The 11,377-nt window shown below is 42.3% G+C and overlaps 1 protein-coding gene across 2 annotated transcripts; it reads left to right on the forward strand.

Moving 5' to 3' along the window:
* The first annotated feature begins 1,786 nt into the window (after window positions 1-1,786).
* cyp1a (cytochrome P450, family 1, subfamily A) lies at window positions 1,787-11,139 on the forward strand. Of its 2 annotated transcripts, none has more exons than XM_067973563.1 (7): window positions 1,787-1,859; window positions 2,397-3,241; window positions 3,371-3,497; window positions 3,750-3,839; window positions 3,962-4,085; window positions 5,232-5,318; window positions 10,387-11,139. In XM_067973563.1, the coding sequence occupies exons 2-7, from the start codon at window positions 2,402-2,404 to the stop codon at window positions 10,688-10,690; spliced, it is 1,572 nt and encodes a 523-aa protein (XP_067829664.1). In that variant the 5' UTR covers window positions 1,787-1,859; window positions 2,397-2,401; the 3' UTR covers window positions 10,691-11,139. The 2 variants fall into 2 exon arrangements, with proteins under 2 accessions (XP_067829664.1, XP_067829665.1); XM_067973564.1 differs by lacking the exon at window positions 1,787-1,859 and adding an exon at window positions 1,870-1,888.
* The last annotated feature ends 238 nt before the right edge of the window (window positions 11,140-11,377 follow it).

Genomic DNA, 11,377 nt, shown 5'->3' on the forward strand with positions numbered 1-11,377 from the left:
CCCTCAAAGGGCATGTGGAGATACACAGTAGCAGTCACGCGATTTCTCCTGAACCCAGGGTAACAGGTGTAAATTTTGCGAATAAAGTCACTTATATAGATTAGGTAGTTTCTGCACAAAAACATGAGATTTTTTAAAAAATGACTTTCGAAAGGCATAGATTACGGAATTTGTAAACAGCAAAAGTGCAACAAAAGTTAAACATGTATTATTAATTACATAAATAAATATATCACGTCGCTTGTTTGGGGGGAAAGCTTTAATCAAAGTATGCATTGAACATGTTTTAATTTAATCGGTATATGCTTCCAAATCCAAGAAAAATGTCCATTTTAATTGTCTTCCAATTAGAAATTTAGCAGTTGCTTTTAATTTAATATGACCTGAAATCCACCTATATAATGCAAGATGCATGAATATTAACCTCGTTTAGCTGGATCGTGACATTTATTTATGTGTCTGAATGCAACTGGACTGGGATTGATCAACAGTTCAAATCGAACCAATCTCACTCGCTCTTGCCTTCAGTTTGCCTGTGCCAGCTGTGCCCAGGGCATTTCTCTTGCCCTCACCACGGGCATTGGAGAACATCCGCGGTGCAAATACTCTCTGGTGCTGCAGGGCGAAACCCACAAAGAGGGATTCGCTGAAGAAACTTTCCATCTAACTTTTGCAAACAACATCTGTCTAAAACACTGAACTGGCCGCCAGCATCAGCCCCCATTGACCATCAGACAGGCATTCACTCACGGTGCGTTGTTCGGCTACCTGATGCTAACTCGTGGCACCCACCTCACCCTGGTTACAGGTGGTCCTGGAAGGCTATTAAAGATTACTTGCACTAGCAGCAAAATCACCACCACATCCGCTCAGGAGTTTCTTCTCGATGTACATTTTAATTGGGTTCTCAAGATTATCGATTCACATTTTATGAAGCTATTACACATATAGGTGTACCTTTATGTATCCCTTCATTATATATATAGTATATGGATGTATACTTATCTGCTTAACAGCTTCATACAATATAGGTGTACATTTTCACATATGAATAATTTTATAAAATCTAGGCGTACATTCACATATTTTATGAAGCTCTTGTACAAGTAAGAGTATTCACAATATTCTTTTCCATTTGTAACTATACCACACAAAATGTGGATTCTACAAAGGGAACGCTGATACCATCTAATCACAGCTAGTAACTTTAAGAAAAAACTGCGAAGGGTGAAAATCTCCAATGCAAATAGATAATACTGGAAATAGACAACCGGTCGGTCAGCATCCAAAAGAGAAAAAGATGCATTACAAGGTTCTAGGTAATAACCAAACCAAAAGTTTGCGTATTAACTGGTCGTCTTAAGGATGATGACGGACTTGCTGTGTATTTCCAGAATTTACTGTTATTCTGGCGTCCGCCTTCACCTTAAATCATGAAATATGAAAACGACTGGTTAAATTAATCGCCAGAGTAACGATTCTTTGGAACATGAAATGACTCGAATAGGATATTAATTTTTTTTTAAAAATGATATTGCCAGGGTCCCTCGTGCGGTTGGGACGGTCACTGTAGATCCTTTTTTTCTCTCTGCCCACATTAATCTCGGTTGTTAATCTGCGTTATTCATTTCTGTGCTGGATCGTATTTTTTTTTAGGAATTGCGAAATTTGCTTCGGGCTGGCAGAGAATTAGTCCGATCACACTTCTACATGTGACTTGCAGCCAATCAGGCGTACAGAAGACGCTTATAAAAAGGCACGCATTTACTGTATGCCTCACACGGTGCCAGCGTTTTACAGTGTTTGCCACACTTTGGCCGTTAGCTGCGACCTGCATTTGCCAAGACTTTACTAGCAAGGTGGTACTTCTTAGTTGGGTGGTGGGAAGGTCGGCATGAACTTCTTCTACAAAAGAGATTGTTGTCTGTTCTGTAGAAATCTGCACTTTTTAAGTATTGGATGTCGGAGTTTATGTTTTGTTTTAAAGTGCGATGCGTTTTAAAACCAGAACGCGTTGCGCACGGTTCCAGACGCGTAGCACCATGTTCCACAATGGATAATACTAAGGTTTTATTCTTGTAGTGAGTTATAGATAAGAGTGCACACAATCCGAAATGAATGCCTCTTGTTCTTTGTTAGCTGCACCCCAGCCTGCCTCTTCAGAGCAGGCTTATTTCAAGAAGCTATCAAAATGCAGCAGCTAAGTTTATTATGTTAAAAAAAGATTTTAAGCAAGTATTGTTTTTTTTAATGAAGCTTTAGCTCTGTTTGCGAATGAACGCAGGCTAATTCAGAACGCTACGAGGTGGCCAGCACCTAGGCAGCTGGTTACAGGACACTTGTTTCTTGGTATCTTGGTTTTGAAGCTGGTGCTGAATGTTTTTTTTTCCCCACAGGTACCATGACTCTGAGCATTGGGACTGGACTGGTGGCCGTTTCGGTCACTGAAGTGTTCGTCGGCCTGGCGGTGTTCTGCGCGATGTTCCTGCTCATCAGTGCCCACAGAAATAAGGTACCGAAGGGTCTGAAAAAGCCACCGGGTCCCCCCACACTGCCACTGATCGGGCACGGCCTAGCGTTGGGAGCAAACCCCCATCTGACTTTGACTGCCTTGAGCGAGAAGTACGGAGACATCTTTCAGATCCAGATAGGCACCCGGCCGGTGCTGGTCCTCAGCGGACTGGACACCTTGAAGCAAGCGTTGATCAAGCAAGGGGATGAGTTTTCCGGACGCCCATCCCTTTACAGTTTCAGGTTCATCAACCACGGCAACAGCATGACCTTCAGCAGCGATTACACCGAAGTCTGGAAACTGCGCCGAAAGCTGGCGCAAAATGCGCTGCGCACCTTTTCGGCGGAGGAGTGTAAAAGTTCCACCCACTCGTGCCTCTTGGAGGAGCACGTCTCCAGCGAAGCGCAGCACCTGATCCAGATCTTCGCGGATGTGATGAAGACGAGAGGCAGCTTCGACCCGGTGAGGTACATCGTGGTGTCGGTGGCCAATGTCATTTGCGCCCTGTGCTTCGGCAAGCGCTACAGCCACGATGACCAGGACCTCCTGAACATTGTGAACGTCAGCGACGAGTTTGGAAAAACGGTAGCTTCGGGCAACCCGGCCGATTTCATCCCAATCTTGAGATTCTTACCAAACTATTCCATGGCCAAATTTATCGCCATAAACAACAGATTTATAAATTTCGTTAAGAACATTGTAATCGAACATTACCGCACGTTTGACAAGGTAGGACCAAGATGGGAGTCATTTTTTAAAAAATGTAGTCTTTTTGTAAATAACAGCGTTGTCTCGCAGTTTGCGACCCCCTGTTACTGACCTGTGCGTTTCCTATTTCTCTATTTTCCTATTTTCCAGGATAACATACGGGATATAACCGATTCCCTGATTGAACATTGTCAGGACAAGAAAGTGGACGAAAATGCCAACATTCAAATATCTGATGAAAAAATCGTCGGCATCGTGAATGATTTATTCGGAGCTGGTAAGAACGGCACCTTTGACCAGGTTGTGAGACTGCGGCGGGTTAATTGATCGGTTTTCAAAACTTCGAAATGTAACAATGTTTTGGGAGTGAATGTGGATACGGGAGGAACTGATTGCATCAGGTTTTTACATCAAGTACATTATGACTTACAACTTGGCAGTTTAATCAACCCCCCCTTTGGAGACAATGAGCATCCAGTGGGCTTGTTCATCAATGTTACTTACAAGTCTTTGCTCTTTTTGTTTGAAGGTTTCGACACCATAACCACGGCGCTCTCCTGGGCTGTTATGTACCTGGTCTCATATCCTGACATTCAGAAGAGATTGCATGAGGAAATAGGTGTGTCTGCGTTTAGAGTAACAGTGAAAGTGTTCATTTTTATACCTGGGCTGATCTTTTTCTAACTCGGTTTCAGCTATTGCTGACTTCAATTTTTTTCTCCCCCCTCCTGTTCTTTCCAGATGAGAACATTGGCAAAGACCGAAGTCCAAGAATATCAGACAAGCTATTATTACCCTACACAGAAGCTTTCATTGCGGAGACCTTCCGACACTCGTCCTTTCTACCATTCACCATTCCTCATTGGTAAGACAGCTCACACGGTCTTGCAGTGGGACATACTATAATCATACAACACAGAAGGAGGCCGTTCAGCCCATTGTGCCGGTGAAAGTGCTATCCAGTTAGTCCCACTCTCGCCTGCTCTTTCCCCATCGCCCTGCAATTTTTTTCCTTTTGAATTGTTTATCCAATTCCCTTTTGAAAGTTACTATTGAATCTCCTTCCACCGCCCTTTCAGGCAGCGCATTCCAGATCACAACTCGAACTGAATTCTTCAAAAACACATTGCAGATGAGATTCAGATAGCTGACTCAGTTAGGTGTGTCGAGGAGGCTCAAGCACAGAGCAATTCTATCCGATCTACCCTCCTCCCCCATTCAGACGGAAGTTTCGCACAAGGCCCTGAAACTTCCCACTGCAACCTCCACCTCACAACTTGAGCCTAGCGTCTTTCGACTGAGACGTTAAACCGAAGCCCCGTCTTCCTTTCCACCCTGCTCGGAGGGATCTCCTGTATAGATTATTGCTGCACGCCCTCCACTTCCTTGCACTTGTCTTCTCTCTGGGCACGCCTCGGAGAAACAGCTTGTCAGTCGGCAGTAGTGAGTCTTGCTTTTGGGGATCCTCCACTGAGCCACTGGGGACTTGGGTGTGGAGAGTGTCGCATGGAGACGTGGCTTCCATGCTTCCAATAATCTACTGAGCCACTTCCCAGATACCCAGGCTGTGGGTCCATTCTGCGGCCTGGAGGAAAATTTATTTCACACTTATTTACAGTGTCGGAGGTTGCAGGCCCTCTTCCGATCTTTAAAAGAGGGTGGGCTCTTAATTTCTGGATGAATTTTAGTCCAATGCTCCTCATATTTGGGTATCTGGTATGTGCGGAGGAGGCAAGCTCGTTTGGAGGACGTCCCCGTGATTCTGCTCCTGGGCCCGGCCAAAACTTTGCATTCATGGGTCCAGGATGCGTGGAACCTGCGGGGAGGGTCACTCCAACTGCTTGACTCTCTTCTGTGGCCTTGTGTGCGCCAGGGTGGCCCTGGAGAGGGATCACATACTGTCCAATGGTACGCTTGTGGCCTTCCGCGATGCTGGATGTCAATTGAAAAAAATAGATAGCTGCACTTGGTTCTCAATGGTATACTAAAATCATTTTATTTTACATTTCAGCACAACAAAAGACACAGCAATTAATGGATATTTTATCCCTAAAAGTACGTGCGTTTTTGTGAATCAGTGGCAAGTGAATCATGACAAGTAAGTAATTTTTTCCTAGTCTTGAAGTTGGGGATTTGAACTGGCTGTTGCAACACCTTCTCATGATTTGCTTTCTGAAGGTTTTCAAGCCCAATGGTGAGATTGGAAAAAGAGTTTGGAAATCCCAACTGCTGAAGAATGTGTTTGAACTGCAGCCCGGGATCACTTTTCCAATCCAAATTGGGTGTTATATTTCTTGCCTGACTGCTTGTTTACACTTTAACTTTAGCTGGGATTTGGTGCCACCCAAATTTGGCCTGTAAAATGCACCATGGATGGGGTCCTGAGTTGAAGTTCTGAGCATAAAGAAGCATTCATGTGACTTGATCCATATTGTTCCCATTTAATGCATTATTCCTAAGATCTACAAAGATGCCTGCAGCTCCAATCCAGGCTGCTATAATGGCCACTTTGGACTTTATATAAATAGAGGGGGATGAAACAAGCAATGGGAAGTGGTTAGATAAGGTTCTGGTTAAAATTCCGGGAGGAGATGAGCGGATGGTTTGAAAGGCCTCTCCCTTCTGCATTATGTTCTTATTGGTGGGCAGTGCCAGCTGTTTCAGTTGGTGTCCTACCATGTGCTTGTGTCAATACATTTTACCCATAAAATGGACAAATAAAACAAAAAACCTGCCTTTAAAGATAGGACTAGCTCCGGTGGTCTAAAGATGGGTGAGCTGCTGTTTCAGCTTCATTGACAATTGCCTCTTACCTATGTGTTCAGGGACTATAATAGCTCAGTTATGCTGTTGGATTGGTATTTGTGCAAACACGTAAGTGACGTTATGGTGCCTGCTCGCAGTACTTCAATAAAATTTGTCAATCAGATTCCTAGAGTCTTGCACATGTGCACCTGACAACACTACCCATGTGCCAACATATACACGTGCAGCTGGACCTAGCAGCCTGTGAATGTCCTTTCGTACGATCATTTCAACTGCTTTAATTAGACCAATTCCTCTTTACTCACTCCAATTTTCACTGTTTGCAGCCTCAAACACAAAAGATATTGCAATTACCTGTGGTGTCTAATGTGCATTCTGTAGTCTCTAGTTATACTGCTGACTTCAGGTCACACTGCAATTACATGTAATATGGGGGTGGTGCCAGAGGACTGGAGAATTGCAAATGTTGCACCCTTGTTCAAAAAAGGGTGTAAGGATAAACCCAGCAACTACAGGCCAGTCAGTTTAACCTCGGTGGTGGGGAAGCTTTTAGAAACGATCATCCGGGACAATATTAACAGTCACTTGGACAAGTATGGATTAATTAAGGAAAGCCAGCATGGATTTGTTAATGGCAAATCGTGTTTAACTAACTTGATTGAATTTTTTGATGAGGTAACAGAGAGGGTTGATGAGGTCAATGCGGTTGATGTGGTGTATATGGACTTCCAAAAGGCGTTTGATAAAGTGCCACATAATAGGCCTGTCAGCAAAATTGAAGCCCATGGAACAAAAGGGGCAGTGGCAGCATGGATATGAAATTGGCTAACAGATAGGAAACAGAGAGTAGTGATGAACAGTTGCTTTTCAGACTGGAAGAAGGTATACAGTGGTGTTTTCCAGGGGTCAGTGCTGGGACAACTGCTTTTCTTGATATATATTAATGACTTGGATTTGGGTGTACAGTGCACAATTTCAAAATTTACAGATGACAAAACTTGGAAGTGTAGTGAACAGTGAGAAGGATAGTGATAGACTTCAAAGGGACATAGGCAGGCTGGTGGAATGGGCGGACACGTGGCAGATAAATTTAACGCAGAGAAGTGTGAAGTGATACATTTTGGTAGGAAGAACGAGGAGAGGCAATATAAACTAAAGAGTACAATTCTAAAAGGGGCACAGGAACAGAGAGACCTGGGGGTATATGTGCACAAGTCATTGAAGGTGGCAGGGCAGGATGAGAAAGTAGTTAAAAAAGCATAGGGGATCCTGGGCTTTATAAATAGAGGCATGTGGTACAAAAGCAAGGAGGTTATGATGAACCCTTTATAAAACACTGTTTCGGCCACAACTGGAGTATTGTGTCCAATTTTGGGCACCGCACTTTAGGAAGGATGTGAAGGCCTTAGAGAGGGCCCAGAAAAAAATTGCTAGAATGGTTCCAGGGATGAGGGAATTTAATTACGTGGATAGACTGGAGAAGCTGGGGTTGTTCTGCTTAGAGCAGAGAAGGTTGAGAGAAGATTTGATAGAGGTATTCAAAATCATGAGTGGTCTGGACAGAGTAGATAGAGAGAAATTCTTCCCATTGGCAGAAGGGTCAAGAACCAGAGGACACAGATTTAAGATGATATAAAGCACATTTCACTAGGGGGTCTTAAGGATGCAGTGCTTTGATGTTCGACTATTTATTTAAAAGATAATTTATTTTTTTAACAGTGAGCCTGGAAGTAAATGGCACCCTTTTTAACACTGAGAAACAATTAGAAATTATGAGAGTAGAAAGCAGTGAATTGAATAATGGCCTCAGGAAGTTCCCTATTCATTTGTTATTACAGCTTGGCAATTAAGATACCCTGGCAAGATTTTATTTCACAATACTGTAAATAATAAATGTACTGTAGTCCTCATGTTCCTTTTCTGAAACGGCCTTTCAGCAATTTCTATAGACAATTATTTTAAAAATCCACTAAACACAAGTTGGTAAGGCATTCTCTGTCTGTCAATGTCAATCCTGTCAGATGTTGCCTTCTTGCACTTGATAAATGATACACAGAATCAAAATAGTTCCTTTCAGTTTATTTACTGGTGGAAGAACGTCTACTAGTGTTAAAAAAAACCTAGCCATTCAATATCGGAGACTAAATAAGGTGTTAAACTCCAGTCTTGTTCAGCTGTGTCAAGTGAATGGGAACATGTGCCAACCTCCCCTCCCACCAGAACCTGTGTAGACAGAGCTCCCTTTGCATAGGCAGTAGCAGCAGACACTCCGCCACTCTCCGATATCAGACCGACATTAGAATCAGTGGCAACATCCATTTATTTATCAGTTTACTTCATTATCTCAAACTGAAGTTTGAAGGAACATTTGCATTTTAATGTGGGAGACCCATATGATTGTTTAATTTATTGTACCTGTCCCCTCAACATAGAAAAATAACAGACTGGAAAATATTTATTCTGGAGATGGCCGGTTCAGGGGTTTACTTTAACAGGAGAATGTGTAGTTGTTAATGCCAAGTACAACATTGACTGAACACCCATCCTGTATTCAGAGCTTGAATTGTACCAGGCACTTTGGTTTATTATCATCAATTCATGCTTCTGATAATTACTGTGTTTGATAATATGTTAGGCAGATTAGCAGAATTCACAATTTCTCCATAATCAACTTTTTAAAAAAAATTAAATTGTTTTGCTGCATTGTGTGTACAGCACAGCAATGGCAACTTACATTTATGAAGCAAAATGTCAAGACACTTCACAGTTGAGGGATTAGACCTCAGCAGGAGTGGGGAGGGGAGGGTGTCGGTAAGAGTGATCAAAACTGCAGCTGAACAGGTAGATTGTAAAGAGGTTTTTGAAGGTGGAAAGAGTTATAGCAAGACAAAGCGGTTTAGAGAGAAAGCTCCAGAGTGGTAGTGAGGGGAGGTGGGGGGGGCGGGGGAGATGGCTGAAGGCGCTCTGCATTGATGGTAGAAAGAAGGGAGGTCAGAACATCAACAGATCAGAGTTGGAAGAATGGAGAGTGTGGACTGGGACTGGAGGAGGTTGTAATAAAATATGCTCCATCTAAAAGCATGGTCGTTCTTTTGGACAAGACTGTACAAGCATGCATGCTAGGCAAATGGGCAGTATTGTGGGCGGGGAGATCAACCTAGGTATTTGTCGGGGGCCCAATGCTTTGAGAGGCCCAGCTAGCAGTGAGGCGATTGCATTGCAATAGTGGGCAGTTTAATCCCATAATGCAGAGCAACAGTGAATGCTCTCCATCACTGAACTACACTACGCTGCATTCTGGGGAAAGAATGACCTGTGTATGTATCGGTTTAGTACTTCCCAATGCAAGACAGATGTGTTAGCAAGTCATAAGAAAGGGAACAGAGAATGAAGGGTCAGTGGGGGTAATTTTAACTATGGCCGATGGCATTGAACGGGCAATATCAAATTGGCTGCCCATTATACACCCCATCTGATTCTCCCTTCCATTGACTTCAGTAGAAAGGAAAATTAGGTGAGGTTTATGATGGCTGGCTAATTCAGTATCGCCTGTTCAATACCATTGCCCAAAGTTAAAATGACCCCTAGTGAGTGCTGAGAATCAATTTCAGGTATTGGCCTATTGTTTGTATTTTAGTGGCCATATGAAGTTTTAATGTAAAATTGTTATGTTTTTTAGTGGGGGGTGGGGTGGATTTTGAAGAGTAGCCCCAGACTAGAACCATGATACCTTCAATGGATAGTGTACCAGGGCTAGATATCTAAATCAGACCCTGGTAGTGAGAACAAGGTTCAACATCATAATAGATCTGTGCATTTATACACTTGCATTCGCTGGCATCCATTCTAGTGTTAAAGGGTTAATAGTACAGGCGGTGAGGATAATCATATCATTTCTTTTTGGTTGCATAAGCAAAGCTCTCTTTGATAATGATAAGCAGTCATTTTAAATTCATCAAATAAGGCTTTTTAAAAATAAAAATGTTGGGATATTTGAAACTTCTGATTATTGAAGGTCTGTATCTGCTTTTTATGTTAATTGTAACATCTTATAAAACTGAAAAGAGAAAATTTTGGAAATATGTAGCAAATTTGACTATCTGAAAGAGAATGACAGGTCCAAATTTTGGGCAAAAGCTCTTTGTCAGAACTTAAAGGTCTTCACCCAAAGTATTAATGTACACTTTCTTTTCTAAGTGTTGAGCAGTGCTGAGTCCATCAGCAGCATTTCTTGTTTTTTAATATCCCATTTCCAGCATTTTTCTTTCCATTGCTGCAGAAAAAGATTGGAGGTGTTTATAGTGTTTAGCGCTGAAATAATTGATCGCGGTCTTTTGTCATTTTTTTTTGTGAACGCCAGAAAACGTATATATTTCAAGTTGCCTTCTTGTGTATTTCAGGACACTCTGGGAAAACCCATTCACTTTCTGCCCGGACCGATTCCTAAACCCCGACGGAAAAAGCATCAACAAAGCGGAAAGCGAAAAGGTGCTGCTGTTCGGCATGGGTAAAAGGAGGTGCATTGGAGAGTCCATTGGCCGCGTAGAAGTCTTCTTATTTTTTACTACCCTTATCCAACAGCTGCGGTTTGAGAAAAAGCCAGGGCAGGACATCGACATGACACCGGAATACGGACTGACCATGAAGCCCAAGAGGTGTGACGTGCTGGCGGTGCAGCGTTTCCCTTCCAAGGCCTCTGAATGAGCCGACAGCGTCTTAATTCTTCAGGAACGAGAAAAAGAGAATAGGACTCTACTTTTGTACATTACAAATACATACCACTGGTATGAGGGAATAGTTACGCCTTAAATTGTGTGTTTTGTTATGTTTAATGTAATATGCTGCTGATGTGCCACTGTTGCCTTGTATTTAAAGTACCAATGAAGAAGTATCCTACTGTATAAGCAGAACTGAAGAATGATGAAAATGAAGTTTGTGAAGCTGTGTTCAAATACAACTCATTTAACAATGTACTTGTACTTTTTAAAAATATGAAATATTTTACCATAGAAAATCATGTAATTAGGGAAAGATATTAGACTGCTTTATACTGTATAAAGGGACTTTTATTGATTTTTATACTTATCAAATGTTAGATCGAACAGAAGAATTTGTTACAAACAGAAATAAAAGAATGTGCATTTATATAACATCTTATCATGCTTTCACGACATCTTAGAGTATTCTACAATCATTGGATTATTTTTGAAGTGCAGTCATTGTTGCTTTGTCAGAAAAACCTGGAAAATTCTGGAAACACATGGTGAGAAATAAAGGCAGAAAATACCGAAAAACGCACAGCAAGTCTGTCAGCATCTGGAAAGGGACGAGACGGGTAAACTTTTCAGAGACAGGCCCTTCATCAGCATTGGAGGGGGAAGGTGGACAGAC

This window comes from Heptranchias perlo, chromosome 38 (genome assembly GCF_035084215.1).
Source record: "Heptranchias perlo isolate sHepPer1 chromosome 38, sHepPer1.hap1, whole genome shotgun sequence".
NCBI classification, from domain to species: Eukaryota; Metazoa; Chordata; class Chondrichthyes; order Hexanchiformes; family Hexanchidae; genus Heptranchias; species Heptranchias perlo.

Coding starts and splice junctions, on each gene's coding strand:
- cyp1a (XM_067973563.1), top strand. CDS start 2,402: ATGACTCTGAGCATTGGGACTGGACTGGTGGCCGTTTCGGTCACTGAA. Junction 3,498..3,749: donor GAATGATTTATTCGGAGCTG/GTAAGAACGGCA, acceptor TTTTGTTTGAAG/GTTTCGACACCATAACCACG. Junction 3,840..3,961: donor GAGATTGCATGAGGAAATAG/GTGTGTCTGCGT, acceptor TGTTCTTTCCAG/ATGAGAACATTGGCAAAGAC.